Source organism: Cnephaeus nilssonii (genome assembly GCF_951640355.1).
Source record: "Cnephaeus nilssonii genome assembly, chromosome: 15".
In the NCBI taxonomy this organism is placed as follows: Eukaryota; Metazoa; Chordata; class Mammalia; order Chiroptera; family Vespertilionidae; genus Cnephaeus; species Cnephaeus nilssonii.
Genome location: NC_137086.1, coordinates 19,553,969 through 19,573,324, shown reverse-complemented (window position 1 = coordinate 19,573,324; position 19,356 = coordinate 19,553,969). Strand labels below are relative to the sequence as shown.

General features: G+C 35.6%; 2 protein-coding genes across 5 annotated transcripts in view; one reads left to right on the top strand and one right to left on the bottom strand.

Moving 5' to 3' along the window:
* The window catches only part of SOS1 (SOS Ras/Rac guanine nucleotide exchange factor 1), a 111,610-nt gene that overhangs the window by 11,771 nt on the left and 80,483 nt on the right, over positions 1-19,356 (top strand). For 2 of the 4 annotated variants that reach the window (XM_079792254.1, XM_079792253.1), the window contains exon 2: positions 18,019-18,144. The exons of 1 other annotated variant lie outside the window; for it this stretch is intronic. In XM_079792254.1, coding sequence (XP_079648380.1) covers positions 18,019-18,144 — 126 coding nt within the window. Of the gene's footprint in view, positions 1-13,493; positions 15,381-18,018; positions 18,145-19,356 lie in introns of those variants that run through there. One more of the 4 variants, XM_079792255.1, reaches the window with a different exon arrangement.
* Positions 9,942-13,291, bottom strand: LOC307111564 (peptidyl-prolyl cis-trans isomerase H-like; the record flags this gene model as incomplete). The annotated part of the gene is given in 4 exon segments (XM_079791582.1): positions 9,942-11,862; positions 11,865-11,886; positions 11,888-12,172; positions 13,232-13,291. Coding segments are annotated over 4 exon segments (441 nt in total). The 3' UTR covers positions 9,942-11,788.

Below are 19,356 nucleotides of genomic sequence, written 5' to 3'. Positions count from 1 at the left end.
GATAGGACAGATTTACACTTTGGGGATAGCTGAGTATGGCAAGCATGGAAGGCATCTTTGTTGGACTGTCCTTGTTCATTATAGGCAGGTATACTGAAAGTTCTGATGATATCTTTCAAAGTACATTTCAAATGTCATTTCCTCTACAAAGACTTTCTACTACAACTCCATTCCCTGAGTAAATCAATCTCTTAATTTCCTTAGTATTCTATATCTCAATTTTAGCACTTAATGACAGTCTGCCCTTTAAAGTTTGTATCTGTGGTTTCTCTCCTCTATATTGGGAGTTACCTGAGGGCAAGAATAGGTTCTTACCTATTTTGTATTCCCTAGAATGCTTAACATATTTCTCATGTATAGCAGGTGCTCAGTACATATTTTTAAATTGCATGTGGTTCTGAGTTTATCCCCTCAAGAATACTAATGTATGGAGTTAGGTGGGTTGAGGTCTTCACTAGTCAAAAGGCATTCCAATCTTCATGCTCAGCGTATTTTAGCAAACAGGGAAGCAAATGATGTATATTTTAGCAATGATTCATTTAAAATGGCTAGATTTTTCTTTTAAAGTATAATGCTTCAAAGGACAAGCAGATGCCAAGATGGGATCAAGCATGCAAGAAATTTATTAGAACTGCTTGTGAGAGAAAATGAGGATGGAGGTCAGGAGAGTTGTCAGACTCTGTTGCAAGTCTGACTATAAGTGAAGGAGAGAGGAGAGGAAGGAAGGAACTTTGGGTGAAAGTGTCTAACACTGCTGTGCAGTTCTAAGAAAAGTTCACCAAGCCTCAGGAAGTCCTTGAGTGAAAGTTGCCTATCACAGGCGTTCCTCAACTCCCAGGATAGGCTTGTCTTAATATGTATGCCTTCTGTGCCCAGTCATTGACTGGGAGCAGCCAGTGAGAAGCATGGCCCAAACACGGTGATGGATTTCAGAGTGCACCAGCTGGGGCCCTCAGTCAGTTATATTCCCTGTAGTCAGAGATCTGAGAGGCTCATTCTCATAGCCAGCCAGGGTCATTTCTGGCTATAAATTGCCTGATTCAGGATAATTGAAATTATCCATTCAAAGTGGGTACTAATTTGTTCCCCTCAAACCCTTTATGCTTAAAAACAAACATATGTTATAGTAAGTTCTAATGGTCAAAAGTTAATTATTGACACTAATAGTACACAATCTGGTTATCAAAGTTTACATTTCATTTTGAAGTTTATTTATAATTAAACCTTTGTACAAAACCACAAACAAAGCAATAAAGATAAAATAAAACAATGCAAATGATACTCATGTTATTCCTATATGAACTAGTGTAGTGGTCGGCAAACTAATTAGTCAACAGAGCCAAATATCAACAGTACGATTGAAATTTCTTTTGAGAGCCAATTTTTTTAAACTTAAACTTTTTCTAACGCCACTTCTTCAAAATAGACTCGCCCAGGCCATGGTATTTTGTGGAAGAGCCACACTCAAGGGGCCAAAGAGCCGCATGTGGCCCGCGAGCCGCAGTTGGCCGACCACGGAACTAGTGTATCAGGAATACTTTAGGCACTTCAGCAGTATCCAGAGTAGTCCAGCCATCCAACCATAAAGATGACTGCTTGTTGACTTGCCATTTTAGGTTGAGCTACCTCAGAGCAAGCGAAACAAATCAGTGAAAGAAGTTTTCATACAGTCAAATTCTGATAACCTTCCATTGGAGTTGAGGATGGGTATACATTGGAGAAAATAAGTAATTTAAAGATTTTTTGGTATTATGGCTCCTGAATTACTCAGATATTATTTTTAAAGATTTTTTAAACTATAACATGGAGATGATTTTGGAAGAGTTTCTTTAATGCTACTTTCCTGGTAATTTTGACTGATTTGGTTTTATTCACTAAATTTGTTAAGCACTTATTCTATAGTAAGCATTATGACTATTCAGTTTAAAAAAACATAATTGCTATTTTTATGAAACATCTGCTGATAAAAAATATTATAATCTTATCATGTGTTAAAGCATCCAAATTGCAAATGGGATCAATTCTCATATAGTTTGGTTCAGGGTTAAAAATAAATAATAAAACAAGTTGAGATTTTTTAAAAGTTATTTTTAATTAACAGGCTTTTTGTAATAAGCTAACTTAAATTCCAGTTATTCTTCTATAATTGCTGAAACAAAGTTTGTCCTTTCTATATAGACAAGTCCCATTTTCTATTTTACTTATAATCTAAACCATTTGCACATTAATTGATTTCTGTGTATGACCCAATAATTTGTAATAAATTGCACTTACTGATAAACACATGCACAGATATTTTGTGTAAAAACTTGGGTAGGATTCTGATTTTTGTACATACATTGAATAACTTTTTCTTTTAATTTTTTTGTGCTAAAAATATATAGTTTACATAAAATTAGCCATTTTAGCCATTTTAAGTATTAATTCAGTGCCAGTAACTACATTTACAGTGTTGTGCAACCATCACCCCAAACAGAAACTCTGTACTCATTAAGCAATAACTCTCCACTTCCCCCTCCTCCAGCTCCTGCCAACTTCTAATCTACTTTCTGTCTCTATGGATTTGCCTGTTCTATATATTTCATATAAGTGAAATCATACAATATTTGTTCTTTTGTCTCTGACTTATTTCACTTAGCATAATGTCTTCAAGGTTCATTCATGTTGTGACATGTATCAGAATTCCATCTTTTTTTAAGTCTAAGTAATATTTCATTGTACATATATACCACATTTGTTTATCCATCTATCTGTTGAGTTGTTTCTATCTTTTGCTATTGTGAATAATGCTACAATGAATATTGGTATATAAATATCTGTATAAGTCTCTGTTTTCAGTTATTTTGGGTACATAGCTAAAAGTAGAATTGCTGGGTCATTTGGTAGTGCTATGTTTAGCTTTTAGAGGAACTGCCATACTGTTTTCCATGGCAGCCACACCATTTTACATTTCTACCAGCAATGCACAAAGGTTTCAGTTTCTCTAAATCACCTACACTTGTGTGTTTTTTAATTATCATCCTAATTGGTGTGAAATGATGTCTCATTGTGCTTTTGGTTTGTATTTGTTTTTTCCTAATAATTATATACCTAATATTGGTATATAAATATCTGTATAAGTCTCTGTTTTCAGTTATTTTGGGTACATAGCTAAAAGTAGAATTGCGTGCTTCGTTTCCATTTGTATATCTTTTTTGGAGAAATGTCTATTCATGTTTATTACCCATTTTAAAATTAGCTTTTTTGTTTTTGAATTTTAGATCATTATATATTCTTGATATTAAACCCTTATTGGATATATGATTTTATAAATATACTCTCCCATTCAAAGCCAACTAAAAAGTTGTCTTTCAGTATATTGATAATGTCCTGTGCGCAAAAGCTTTTAATTTTCATAAAGTTCAATTTGTTTTTTCTTTCATCGCTTGTACTTTTTATGTCATACTAAGAATCCATTGCCAAATCCAAGGCCATGATGATTTATCCTTAGGTTTTCTTCTAAGAATTTCATGGTTTTAGCTTTTATATTTAGGTTATTAATCCATTTTAGGTTAAATTTTGTATTTGGTGTGAGTTAGGTATCCAATTTCTCTCTCTTGTTTTTGCATGTGGAAATCCAGTTATCCCAGCACCATTTGTTGAAGGGATTAATCTTTATCCATTGGATAGACTTGGCATTTTTGTAAAAAATCAGCTTACCATAGCTGCATAGATTTATTTCTGGACTCTTAATTCTGTTCTATGTGTCTATATGTCTATGTTTATGACAGTACCACACTGATTACTGTAGCATTGTATATTAAGTTTTGAAATTAGGAAGTATCTTCTTTATTATTGTTTTGGCTATTTAGGGCCCCTTGCAATTCCATATAAATTTGAGGACTGGCATTTTCATTTCTGCAGGAAAAAAGGTTATAACAATTTTGATAGGGATTGCATTGAATCTGTAGATTGTTTTGGTAGTATTGACAATATTGTCTTCCTAGCCATGAATACAGTATGTCTTTCCATTTATTTAGGTCTTCTTTTATTTATTTTCTTTTATTTTTTTAGCAATGTTTTGTAGTTTTCAGGCTAAAAGTCACCTCCTTGATTAAATCTATTCCTAGGTATTTATGCTTTTATTTTTTCCCCTGAGCATTCTTTATTATAATTGTGTTATAGCATAGTAAAACCTAGGAAAATTCCAGGACAAGCGGAATAGGGCCCTAGGTATATTATGCTTTTAGATGTTATACTTCTTTTAGTTGCTAATGGAATTACATTTGTAATTTTCAGATTGTACATTGCAGGTGTGTATAAACACAACTGTTTTTTATGTATTGGTTTTGTTCTGCAATTTTGCAGAAATAATTTACTAGCTGTGGTAACTTTCCTGTAGATTCTTTAGTATTTATTTTTCTATATACAGGATTACATCATCTGCAAATAGCAAACATAGTTGTTGTTTTTCCTTTATGTTGTGGATGCCTTTTTTTTTTAAGATTATGAGGAATTATCAGTTTAAAAAAAGGGAATGAAACCTGATATATGCTGCAACATGGATGTACCTTGGAAACATTTTGCTAAGAGAAAGAAGCCAGACAAAGCACAGGTGTTTTATGATTCCACTTATTTGAAATACCTAGAATAGTGAAATTCATAGAGACAGAAAGTAGAACAGTAGTTACCACGGACTGGGGAAAGGTGGTAATGTGAAGTTATTGCTTAATGGGTACAGAATTTCAGTCTGAGATGATGAAAATGTTCTGGAGATGGATAGTGGTGATGTTGCACAACACTGTGAATGTACTTAATGCCACTAAGTTTTAGACTTGTTTAAATGGTACATTTTGTATATTTTACCATAATTATTAAAAAGAAGCATGTTTATTGGATTCACCCAGGCATATTGAATCCGAATCTCTAGGGCTCAGAAGGCAAAAAAAAAAAAAAAAAGCTTTTCAGGTCATTGTTATGCATATTTTAGGCAAAGAGCCACTTATATATGGGATTATGTAATGCAAAGTAGGATAAATTGGGTATTGTTGGCATATCTTTAAAGATAAATTTATCAGATTGATGAATCCAAGTACATACAATCTTCATATTTTTTATGTTCAGCTGTTAAAATTTGTACCTCACTGTATGTGGTAATGTGAATAGTGACTACTCATAATTATTTAGCATTTTACCATTTAAAGTCCTTTCAGGTATATGATTTCATTCAATATACATTGTCCTCTGGAGATGGTTAATATTGCTATTTTCAATGAGAAACATGAGATTTAGGAGATTTAATGACTTGCCTAAGATCATACAGGTAAAGTCAGGCCTCCAAGACAGGTCTTCTGACTACAACTCCTATTTACTCCATCAGCAGTCTCCAAGAAAATAGCAGGCCTTTTTTAAGTTAGTATAAAGATCCGTGGATTTGTTTTGTGAGCTAAAAAATGTGAAGTTATTAAATGAATCATAAGACTTAATAATTTTTTTTTGTTGACAAGACTTTATCATTGACAGCTCTACTGTTCTTCCTATGTTAGCAATACATAATATTTAAAAAATTAAGATATACTGATTCTATATAAGGAAATATTTTATGAAATATGAGCATAATTATAATTACCATAGTAATATATATAAGTATTAATAGCACTAATATAAGTATTAATAAATACTAATTAATTCCAGTTATCAGGAAAGGTGAAGCAAATACATCATTCTGTGGCATTGTTTTCTTTTCTTGCATTGAAATGATCTCTATACCTAACCATTTGTGCAAGATATGCTTTTCAAGATGTGACTATTATTTTAGAGCTTCCTTTTGAAGAATGTATTTATCACAGCTGAGCCCAGGAGTCAGTAGACACCTTTCTTTGCCAGGGTCATCCAACCATGTTTGAGAATAGTAGAAAGATGTGGGAAATAGGGGAAAGTCACTTCTAACATCCCTGTTTTGCACTTATACCCCTCGTAACCTTACTGTCTATCATCATGGAATTGGTGGATTGAGGGCATTCAAAGCATTAAAATATCTTACATTTCTGCTGGATATTATGGATATCTGGGGAGGGGGTGCATTTCTTTGATTTCTTGTGACATTTTTATTTTACAGTGATGTATATGTAATCACTTCTTGCTATTTTGATAAGATGGAGGCATTATACTAAGTGTAGCGGTTAATAATGCGGATTTTTTTTTTCCAATAGATCGAGTTACACATATGTTGGTATATATTCGATTTGATATGCATGCTCTTTTGTTGAATTGACAACAAGCTTCAAAACTTCGTATGTCAAATTTTCTGAAGGTATTAATATCATAGATATTTTTACGCTTAAAAATGTCGAATTTCGTGCCCAAAAAAAGAGCATTTGCGGGAAGTTTTAATTCCTTACTTTATTTTGAAGAAAAGTGCTGCTGAAAGCTTCGGGAAGCTTATGGTGAACATGCTCCATCTCAAGATACTTGTGAATGCTGGTTTAAATGCTTTAAAAGTGATGATTTCAATGTGAAAGACAAAGAACGTCCAGGTCAACTGAAAAAGTTTGAAGACCAACAATTACAAGCATTATTGGAAGAAGATGCATGTCAAACTCAGAAACAACTTGCAGAAAGATTAAACGTTGCTCAGCAAACAATTTCCAATCGTTTACAAGCAATGGGAAAGATTTTAAAGGAAGGAAAATGGGTGCCACATCAACTGAACGAAAGACAAATGGAAAACCGGAAAGTCATCAGTAAAATGTTGCTTCAATGGCGTGAAAGAAAGTCTTTTTTGCATCCACTTGTGACTGGTGATGAAAAGTGGATTTATTCTGAGAATCCCAAATGCACAAAATCATGGGTTGATCCAGGTCAACCATCAACATCGACTGCAAGGCCACATCGCTTCGGAAAGAAGACAATGCTCTGCGTTTGGTGGGATCAGGAAGGTGTGGTATTATGAGCTTCTAAAACCAGGTGAAACCGTTAATACTGATCGCTACTGACAACAAATAATCAATTTGAACCACGCTTTGATCATGAAATGACCAGAATGTGCCAGAAGACACGGCAAAGTAATTTTGCTTCATGAGGACGCACCATCACACACTTCAAAACCAGTTAAAGACACATTAAAAGATCTTGCCTGGGAAGTATTAACCCACCCGCCATATTCACCAGACCTTGCTCCTTCAGATTACGTTACGATCGATGGCACACGCACTTTCTGAGCAGCACTTTAAAATGTATGAAGAAGTGGAAAATTGGGTCTCTGAATGGTCTGCTTCAAAACAAGAAAAGTTCTATTGGGACGGTATCCACAAATTACCTGAAAGATGGGGAAATGTGTAGCTAGTGATGAACATTACTTTGAATAAAGCACTTTTGATGTTTCTCTTGAAATTATCGAGTTTTCTTTGATTACAAAATCTGCATTATTAACAGGTACACCTAGTAAAATAAAAATTATTAAAATTGAATTTCAGATTTGTTTACCCATATATTAAAGTGATTGCTTGCTGATTTCATGTCTCAAAGATATTGCAAGTATAATGAAGTCCAGAACTAAAAACGTATTCTCCTTGTTCCCCTCCCTGCTTACTAAAATGTCTGTTCTTACAGTATTCCTTATCTAAGTAAATGCATCTGCATCTGGAACATCTGGCCAGTGATCTGGGCTCTACCCAACCTTCTTATTTTGTCCCCTTCATGTCTATACATGCTGTTTCCTTTACCTAGAATATTATTCCTCTCATTTTCCCAACCCACTTTTCACCTAAATTCTATTCATCCATCAGATTTCTGCTTTAGCCTTCCTTTCCAGAACTACTAGGTTAACTTAGCCCCACTTCTATAGCCTTACAGAATCCTCTAATAAGAACAACAGCATAACTATAGCTAACATTAAGTAAACACTCTGTACTGGTACATAATTATTATTAGAAGGATTAGTTAATTTGCTCAGGGTTACACCCTGGTAATTGAAAGGACTGAAATTTGAATTTAGACAGCTTAGGCCACATTTAACCTCTTTACTACTATTTTACTTATTATGTAGTCATTTTGGGATTAATGTCTTGTTCCCCTCCTATAATTTTAAAGTCTGAGAGGGCAGAGACTATGTGTATCTTAAATCCTTAGTATCTAGCACAATATCTGTTGGACGCATGCGTGTGTTCATGTATCATATTTGGTATATAGTCTCTTTTACTCAGAAAGTATGAAAATTGATAAAGTGGAATTCACAGATGACAATGACCATTTTACCTTCTAGAAATAAAAATATAAATATGGAGAAATCTATTTAGTTCATTTAGTAAATTAATTTACTGTTAGTGATCACACATCAAGGAACCTGATCTATTTGGAGAAGTTTGAATTTGAACTTTTATGCCTTTGATTCACTAGATTTTAGAATCTAATGCTTAGAGGTATAGGCAGTCAAAAGACATTTAAGTCACAAACTGCCACCTTTTGGAATTTTTAGGAAAACTGCCAAAGAAAGATAATGGTAACACATGTATTACAAATTTCTGCTCTAGCTTTAAAGATACTGTTTAGAATGGGATTGAAACTTAATAGGATAGGATGGCCCGGCTGGTGTGGCTAAGTGGTTGAGCAGCAACCATGAACCAGGAGGTCAAGGTTGGATTCTTGTTCAGGGTATATGCCTGGCTTGTGGGCTAGATCCCCAATAGGGGTATGCAGGAGGCAGCTGATGAGTGATTTTCTCTCATCATTGATGTTTCTTTCTCTCTCCCCTTCTCCCTTCCTCTACCTGAAATCAATAAAGCAAAAACAAAAACAAAACCATTAAATAAAAGGCCCATGAAGATATGAGGACACCAGGTCCAGCAGGACAAGATCACTATCTTAAAGAAAAAAAGATAGGATGGATAGGAGCACGGGGAGTGGGCATGTAGTGGGGAAGGAACATGGAAATTTTATAAAACCTTCCTACCTATGTTGGGGCACCACTGATAAGGGATTTCTGCCACAATTGGAAGACTTTTGAGTGTGAAGATTAAGAAGATACCCGGCCGGTATGGCTCAGTGGTTGAGCGTTGACCCATGAACCAGGAAGTCACGGTTCAATTCCAGGTCAGGGCACATGCCCGGGTTTCAGGATTGATCAGGAGGCAGCCAATCATTGATGTTTCTATCTCTACCTCTCCCTTCCTCTCTGAAATTAATGAAAACATATTTTTTAAAAAAGGAACATGCTTGAAGAAGAACTAAAAAAACAGACTTTCCTGAGTCAGTTCTTTGTTTTATTGGTGTTATCACAGAAAGTAATAAAAAATTTGTTTGGGAAGGTCATATGTATTGTTTTTAGAGCAAAACAAATGAAATATGATATGAACTTGGCACTTGATACATGTTTGGAATTTGATGTGTGTAGTTACTTTCTGTGGGAAAGGACTTTGAATATTGCCTTTCCCATGGATAATGTACACACAACAAAAAAGCAATTATGAAACATTTTATTTGAATGAAAATTAAATGAAATGAACAATTTTAATTACATTAAAAATTATATATATATATAACACATATACATAAAATGTTACAAACGTGCATAAATATGACAATTATTTTCAGTACAGTTTTTTTTGGGGGGTGGTTGGTTTTATTCTTTTTTTCTTTCCTTCCATCACCACTCGTGACCTGTTAGGACCCTGTAACCCATGTTAATAACCTAGGTTATATTATTCCATATTTCTCTCCATGTTGTCATGTGCATGTACAAATGTTTATCTGAATTACATTAGAAACACACACACACACACAAACGTGTGTGTGTGTGTGTGTGTGTGTGTGTGTGTGTGTGTGTGTGTGTTTTGATCATTCCCTGTACTTCAAATTGTTCTTACTCAAAATACCTTGTGGAATTCTGTCAAATGGCATAGCTCTAATTCATCCTTCCCTCCCTCCCTCCCTCCCTCCCTCCCTCCCTTCCTTCCTTCCTTCCTTCCTTCCTTCCTTCCTTCCTTCCTTCCTTCCTTCCTTCCTTCCTATTTGTTGCTCTACTTATTTATATATTAATTCGTTGACTCTTGTATGTGCCCTGACCAGGGATCAATCCCGCAACCTTGGTGTTTTGGGACAATGCTCTAACCAACTGAGCTACCCAGCGAGGGCTTACTTTATTCTTTTTAATGGCTACATAGTTGTGTTAGTTTGCCAGGGCTGCAATAAAAAGAACCACACACTGGGAAATTTATTTTATTATAATTATGGAGGCTACAAGTTCAAGTTCAAGGTGTTGGCAAGTTTGATTTTTTTCTGAGGCCTCTTTTCTTGTTTTGTAGATCGTTATCTCCTTCCTATGGTCTTCCCTCTGTGTATATATGTGTGTCCAAATTTCCTCTTATAAGAACAACAGTTGTATTGGATTAGGGCCTACCCTAATGACCTCATTTTAATTACCTCTTTAAAGACACAATCTCCAAATATAGTCATATTCTGAAGTACTGGGAATTAGGACTTCAACATATGAAAATTTAGGGAATGCAATTTAGCCTACAGTAATAATATTCCATAATTTATTTAAACATTCCCTTACTGATGGGCATTTACATTATTTCTAAATTTTTATCACTATGAACAGTGGTGCAATAAAATCTTTGTATGTGTATCTTTTATTTCTATAAAATAAATTCCCAAGATGTGGTTGTATTTATTTTTAGTTTTAATAGTAGTATACAACCAGACTGGGGGTTGAACCAGAAACCTGTGTGCCCTGACCAGAAATCAAACCCGCCACCTTTCAGTATACAGAAAGACATTGCAACCATTGAGCCACATTGGCCAGGACTGGATTACTTTTTTAAAAGTCTGTTATCAGTTAGCATTTCTACTAGCAAGGTAATAGAATAACCTGTTTCTAGCATTGCTGTGATCATTTTAATTTTTGCTAGTCTGATCTGAGTAAAATATCTCGTTCCTTTATTTTGCATTTCTCTTAATTCTGTTAAATTTTAGGATTATTTAATAGGTTTGTATTGGGAAATTTTAAATGTCAAGCTTCAATGAGACTGTAAAAAGTTATTTTAAGAAGTATTTAAATTATCTAAATATATTGCCTATTCCCACTTAATAATGAGTTGAGGTTCAAAAGTTAGTTTATAAATTGCTTGGGATTTGAAACACCCTCTCTTAGGCAGTATTATAAACAGTGATTAGATTCTCAATCCACCCTACAAAGCATGTTTAACTCATAAAGTTATTTCTAATATTATATGGAACTTAACAGTGTGATTCATTCATTCATTTCATAAGTACTCCATGAATAGAACGCTTTTTTTCTCTGAATTATCCTTATGTAGTTAGGTTCTATGGTTTCTGGGAAAGAGTGCAAGGTAGTAGGCAAGGAGTGAAATGAACAAATGACATGGTAGTTATAATGCAGTATAGATAGGATATAAACCTGGCTTTATTAGAGGAGAGGTAATATTTCTGTGTTAACCACCAGTGATGTGTTTACACAAAACATTCATTAATTGTGTGTAAGTAGTGTATTCAATTCCTAGAAAAACTTAGATGTAATTTAGTTACATCTGTAGTTTCCCTTTTACTACCCACTCCCCCCTCCCCCCACAATGCCTTACCAAAACAAAAAACTTTATTTACAGTTGAAAAACAAAATCTTGGGTTATGAATCAGTGATATTTCCAAGGTCTCTTGATCAAACAGGGCAGTAGCAAGCAGGGAATCAGATAGGGGCCATTACAGATTATTTTACTTAAGAGCATCACCAAGAGCAAGGGCAGGCCTACAATGGCAGAGACAAGGAGGTCTGATTCAGTCTTGCTCTGGCCTATATCTCCCCAGACTGTGAGGTCACCACAGGCAGCTTGGGTTTATTGTTGGGGTATGTGGGGACATTCTCATCACTAGAAGTCCATCAGTGATTTTTTCCAAGCACCACATGCTTTCCATCCAGCCAAGCACACTTAGAGCAGGTGATGAAGAGTTGACAGCCATTTATACGGGACCTGTTTGCCATTGAAAGCAGTCCTGGAGCTGAGTGCCTAAGTTTAAAATTTTCATCTGCAAATGGTCCCCAGTCAATACTGGCAACTCCAGTATCATCCCCGTTAACAAACTCTCCACCCTGAATCAAATCCTTTATAATACTGTGGAAAGTACTCCCTTTGTATCCTATCAGAACCCCATGTTTTCTAAATTCTCCAGTACATATCTACAAAGAACTAGATCTTTGTGGCCAACTTCCTGGCTGCCAGTGAGAACACCACAGGGCCCTTGCTGGTTTGTCTCAGTGGTTAGACCATCAGCCCACAGACTGAAGGATCCGTGGGTTCGATTCCCGGTCAAGGGAGCACATACCTTGGTTGCAGGTTCAATCCTCGTCCCTGTCAGGGCACTTGCAGGAAGCAACCAGTTGATTGTGTCTCACATTGATATTTCTTTTTCTCTTTTTCTCTTTGTCTCTCTCCCTCTCTCCCTTTCACTCTCTTTCTAAAGATCAATAGAAAAAAATATCCTCGGGTGAGTATTAAATAAAAACAACACAAAACACCACAGGGTTCACAGGGTTTGAATTTGCCACCACCATGACTCCAACCTGGAAGCAGAAGTTGGGAGCACAAGCTTTCTCCCTTATACTTAGGTCTCATTTCAGTAGATTAAGGTTTAAAATAAGATTTTTTTAAAAAATAAAACCAAATGGCTGGAGCCCTCTTTGTATTAAAATATAAGCTTAATGAGAGCCAGGACTTTGTATATCTTGTATACTACTGGATCTCTGACATTTAGAATAGCATCTTGTACACAGTAGACCTTCAATAAATATTTTTTGAATGAGTCGCAACTGAGGGGAAATTTTTTTCTTTTTTCATATTCTTATCCCCCTCCGCCATTGATAAGTATAAGGAAAGAGACTTAGACTAAACTAAACTAAGGTTTTAATATGAATGGTTCATAGCAAAGCATCCTTGTAGCAGAGAGATTCTTCAGCATACAAGTCTAATTATGTCAGTGTTTTGTTTAAAACTGTTCAATTATTTTCTGATTTCCTGATCACTTTCCAACTCCTTAGTATGACATACAAGCCCGCCCTTTCTAGTCTTAGCTTTCCCCACAGGTACTCTTTGGTCCAATTCTTAGTTTCCCCAGCACATCCTTTTGTCTTGGCCTCTATGTCTTTTTATGTTAGCTGTTTTACTAAAAACCCTGCTTCCTTATCTACTGCCTGTTGAAGCTTATTTATCCTTTATTCTCCAGTTCAAGAATGTTTTACTTGCGTAGGCTTCTGATACTTCTCACATATCAACAGCTGGATCATTCTCTTTTTGGTCATCACTGTACCTTAAATATTAACTTCATCATATTGTGTGAAGTCTTTGTTTATATGCCTAGCTCCTCTGTGAGATGAAATCTTTAAGGGCAAATGCCATGTCCTCATTCATTTTTGTGTCCCCAGCAAATAAGAGGAGCTGGGCGGGGTGGGAGGCGGGGGGGGGGGGGGGGGAGGGGAGATTTTTGCATACGCTATATATGTGGACCTAAAGACTGATAGGCCCAAGAAATGAAAAAAAATTTTAGTTCATTTTATTTATGGAAAAGATTTAAGCTCTTTAACTTGTCTTATTTTTGTCTTTAAATTTTTTTTGCAAAGGATCTCTGCTTTAATTTTTAAATGAAACTCAGAATGAGAAGAAATAAGCATCTAAAATATCAAACATTGATTAAACAGTCATAATACTGAGAGATTTAACAATACAAATCTTTGTTATTTACGATTGTAAAGGTTTTGAGAATACCAGTTTTATTTCAAATTCTCCTGTTATAATTATAAATAAAAGTAGCAGATCTGGGCTCAAGATATGACAAAATACAATCTAGAAGCCTTTCTAATTCTTCAGAGAGCCATTAGCTAGAAAAGGCTATTAAAGATTCATCAGAATTCAACATAGTTTATTCTGGCAGTTTGCCCGAGGGATTCTGAATACACTTAGAGGACTCATATATCAAAGAGCTAGGAATTGATTTAGACCTAATCCTTTTACTTTTTCAGATCCCACAAAATCTGGCAATACTAGCCAACAAAGTTGCTTCGGAATCTTAGAAATTACTAGAGACGAACTGTCAAAATAGAAGCAGGCAGTCCTTAAGGAAAGTTTAAAATTCAATGGGTGGCACCTTTGTTGAAGATCATGATTATATCTTCAAAGAAATACTGTCATGATCATATGAATTCTTATTTACTTCATGGCTATCATTAATTCTTTAGTGAATTTTTTGCATTTATTTTAAATTAACTAAAGTAATTGCATTTAAAGAAGTATATGAAGTTTTCTATGTCAATAAAACAGTATTTTCAAAAAATGAAAATAAGGGAAACTCACATCTAGTTTAAACCCAATTCTAATGTTAATTTTAATTGTGAGTGCATGTGCGTGCACGCGCACACACACACACACACACCCTCAGTGAATATTAGCTGTGAATGGCTTCAGAAGGCTCTCATAAGGTTGGCAGAGTAACCTGTTCTGTACAATTTTGAATGATTGGGATCATTTGATCTATTAAATGTCTTTGAATACCATTTATATGGAATGGAACACATGGAGCTGTAACTCTATCTCATAGAAGAGAAGATTTTTATTCTATCTATATAGGAAATGTAATACTACTGCCTGCTCATTAAAGAAATCTTAGTAGTATCTTCCTTGAAAGGTAAAGAGCAAAGTCTGTGTATTTCAGGAATTGGTGCTCTGCTTGTCTTTAAACATCTACTGTTGCCCATCTTTTTCAGTCAGAGGTTTGAAGTAATGTTTTTGTTTTTAAATAAGTAAAATAATTTATTACTCTCTAGTATAAATGAACTTTATGATCCCTATTTGACAGATATAAGATACGATAAATGTTAATGTCCAGAAACTTAGAAGAACAGTGGCATCATGCATTATTTATCTAATAGGTTATATTTATAAATATCAATGAATAAAAGTATTTGAATTTCTAAAATTTTAGGGTTATACAAGGTGTCAAACATAACATTTGAATTATATGTGCCTGAATTTTAAACATTATCAAGTAATTTTAAACATTATCAAAAACTGGTTTGATCTTCTACCCAGACCACTAACACTTTCTTTAGATCAGCAATAATATTTTAAACCATAGCATTTCACCGCTTTGGCTATATGCAATTCATTGGATTCTACATATTAGAGTATTAGGTCCATCTGAGCAGGGACTGTGTTTTGTTTGTTTGTTTGTTTGTTTGTTTGTTTTTGGTTAATCCTCACCTGAGGATATTTTTTCCATTGATTTTTAGAGTGGGAAGGATGGGGAGAGAGAAACATTGATGTGAGAGACACACATCGATTAGTTGCCTCCTGCACATGCCCGGACCAGGACCAGGGATTGAGCATGCAACCAAGGTACATATCCTTGACTGGAATCGAACCCAGGACCCTTCAATCTGAGGGCCGACACTCTATCCACTGAGCCAAGTCAGCTAGGGCAAGAAATCACTTCCTTTGCATATCCATAAGAAGCAACTTCCTTATCCATTAAAGTTATATCATGAGATTGCAGCAGTTCAGTCACATCTTTAGGCTCCAGTTCTAATTCTAGTTCTTTTGCTGTTTCTGCCACATCTGTAGTTACTTCCTCACTGAAATCTTGAATCTCTCAGAGTCATCCACGAGGGTTAGAATCAACTTCTTTAAAGTCCTGTTAATGTTGATATTTTGACATCTTTCCATGAATCATGAATATTCTGAATGACATCTAGAATGTGAATCTTTTTCAGAAGGTTTTTAATTTATTTTGCTCAGATCTATTAGAGGTATCACTACCTGTAGCGGCTATAACCTTATGAAATGTTTTCCTTAAGTAATGAGACTAAAAAGTTGAAATGACTTCTTGATCAATGGGCTACAGAATGTATATTGTGTTAGCAGGCATGAAAACTACATTAATCTCATATATCTCCATCTTAGGTGACCAGGGGCATTGTCAATGAGCAGTAATATTTTGAAAGTAATCTTTTGTTCTGAGCAGTAGGTCTCAACAGGGGGCTTAAACTATTCAGTAAGCCATGTTGTAAACAGATGTGCTGTTATCCATGGTTTGTTGTTCCATTTATAGAGCACAGACAGAGTAGATTTAGTGTCATTCTTAAGGGCCCTAGGATTTTCAGACTGGTAAATGAGCATTGGCTTCAACTTAGAGTCAAAATATCAACTTCTGATAGATATTTACCTGATAGATATTGCCTGAAAATACAGCTGCAGAAGAAAAGGGAAGAGGTCAAAATATCAACATTAACAGGACTTTAGAAGAAGCTGATTTTAACTGTCACGGATGACTTTGAGAGGTTCAAGACTTCAGTGAGGAAGAAACTACAGATGTGATAGAAACAGCAAGAGAACTAGAATTAGAACTGGAGCCTGAAGATGTGACTGACCTGCTGCTGTCTCATTAGCATCTAACTGGAGAGCTATCCTGTCCTTGGAAGTTTTGAAGCCAGGCATTGACTTCTCTTCTTCAGCTATGAAAGTCCTAGTTGGCATCTTCTTCCAATACAAGGTTGTTTAATCTACATTGAAAATCTGTTATTGAGCATAACCACCTTCATTGATTATCTTAGCTATATCTTCTGGATAACTTGCTGTAGCTTATACAACAGCATTTGCTGCTTCACCTCATGCTTTTATATTGTGGAGAGAGCTTCTTCCTTAATCCTCATGAACCAACCTCTGATAGCTTCAGACTTTCTTCTGCAGCTGTATTGCCTCTCTCAGCCTTGACAGAATGAAGAGAGTTAGGGCCTTGTTCCTGATTAGTCTTTGATTTAAGTAGGGGGGTGGGGGGGAGGAGAGAGTGTTGTGGCTGGTTTGATCTTCTATCCAGACCACTAACACTTTCTTTAGATCAGCAATAAAGCTGTTTTGTTTTCTTTTCATTTGTTGTTCACTGGAGTAGCACTTTTAATTTCCTTCAAGAACTTTTCATTTGCATTCATAACTTGGCTAACTGGCATGAGAGGCCTAGCTTTTTTGCCTGTCTTGACTTTTGACATGCTTTTCTCTCTAAGCTTAATTATTTCTAGATTTTGATTTAAAGTGAGAGATATGCTGGTTATTAAAATGTAAGTTTTACAGAGGCCAGTGGCCTGAAGTGCCTCCAAAGAAATAATAAAAAAATAAAGGTAAAGATTATTGTTTATGAATGAGTGACCACCAAATTATCTTCCTAAAGTATAGACAGTACAAATCATCAAAAGTACCCATTTTGTATCCTTTGATAGAGGGTGACTTTGTGTTCAACCAACATTTATCAAGCTTGTATTATGTGCTCTGCACAGTGCTAGATGCTGGAGTTACAATGATGAATAAGATAAGAAATATCCCTCTTGGATTTTATCATATAGTAGGAAAGATATAGTTAAATAAGGAACAGAGATCCATAGTAGTTCAATTTTGCCCAAGTGGTGTGTTAAGTAAATGTTCCAGCTACCACTGGTACTTGACAAAAGCCATATAAACTGTATCTATCCCCGGCTCAGCCTCTCCCACTCTCTCTGTATTCCCACAGGGTAACTGGTTTATGAAAAAAAATATTGAAATTATGCAATTAGATATGTGGCTCTCCAAGAACATGTTAATAAGTATTTATGGTGCATGTGGCTGGGGAAAAGGTTGAGAACTTCTGACTCTCCTGACTTCTGTGTCATAACACTCAAATTTGTATTTGTGAGCCATACCATGTTCTTGAGTACAAACCCAAAGTAAAATTAAAAAAAATTATTTGGCCCTGGCCGGTGTAGCTCAGTGAAGTGTTGGCCCACGCACCGAAGGGTTGTGGCATTGAGGGGCGTGTGCAGGAGGTAACCAATTGATGTGTGTCTCTCACATTGATGTTTCTCTTTCTCTCTACCTTTCCCCCTCCCTCCCTTCCACTCTCTGAAAAGCAAAGTATCCTCGGGTGAGGATAAAAAAAAAATTATTGGTTTTGTTTGTTCAATTAGATGCAACAAACCTACATTTTAATTATTTTGCTTTTTGTTTATAGGTCCAGGGGCAAGTTCATCCAACTCTTGAGTCTAGTGACGATGCTCTTCAGTATGTTGAAGAATTAATTTTGCAATTATTAAATATGCTATGCCAGGCTCAGCCCCGAAGTGTTTCAGATGTAGAGGTATGATAAACTTGCATTGTATTTAATATGTAAAATCTATGTGTTTATTGTAATTTCAGTGAAGGGGAAAGAGTTGCTCTTCAGTTCAACTCTTTAAAAATTAAGACTGGATTTATTTTAACTTTGTATTGGGAGAATGATAGCTTGTTTATGTTTGAGCTGTCAAACCATTCCATGTTTTGTTTTTAATCTAAAATGATCATTTGTTGTCCTCTAAACACTACTTCTTATGCTAAATTATATATATATATTCATACCTTTAAGAGTAGAATATGTCCAAGTATTTTGTTTGTTTGTTTTGTAAAGTCAGCTATCCTTTTGAGAACATCACAGCTAATTTTTTGGGGTATTACATGTATTTTAGATAGTAAGTGGACCCCTTTCTACCAATTGGGAGGGAAACACCTAAAAATCTAGGAAGGAAGTTCTACAATCTGTTTCAAAGATGACATTACTCCTGTCCTTTTAGAGTTATAGTTTAGTGGAGATAGAGATAGGTATATGGATAATAACATAATGTGATATATACTATGGGTAAATGGGATGTGGGAAATTTTAAAAGGAGCAAACTAAAAGTATAGGCTTTGGAGCTTAAGGTTAGCATCTCAGAAGGAGAGGCATCTAAACTGAAGGAGTCAAAAGTTTGAGAGGAAAGAAATAAGGTTTGAAGTACTGAAAATGGGAGATAGAGCTGGAAAAATAAAAGTAGCTTATGGCAATGATGGATCCTATGACGTTAATGACCTCAAATGTATAGTTGTACAAATCTTTTTGACATTTCTTTTGTAGTACTCAAGTGTGGACACACACAAAAAATAGTTGGGTTAAATGGTATTTCACCATGGATATACAGTACAAGAACAGTAGGGCAAAGGAGTTGTGAGGACTGGTAATAGCAGTGCTTTATTGCCCTTTTCAGGACATAATGCACATCTATACTAATAAAAGGGTAATATGCTAATTAGACCGTACGTCTTCCAGATGTCCTTCCAGACAAAGCCATGGTGGCGGGGCCGAGGCAGAGGTGGTTAGGTGTGATCAGGCCACCAGGGGAGAGCAGTTAGGGGGATCAGGCCGGCAGGGAAGAGCAGTTAGGGGGATCAGGCCAGCAGGGGAGAGCAGTTAGGGGGATCAGGCCAGCAGACAGGGGAGCGGTTAGGAGCCAAAGATCCCGGATTGCAAGAGGGATGCCTGATGGGTCCTGGATTGAAG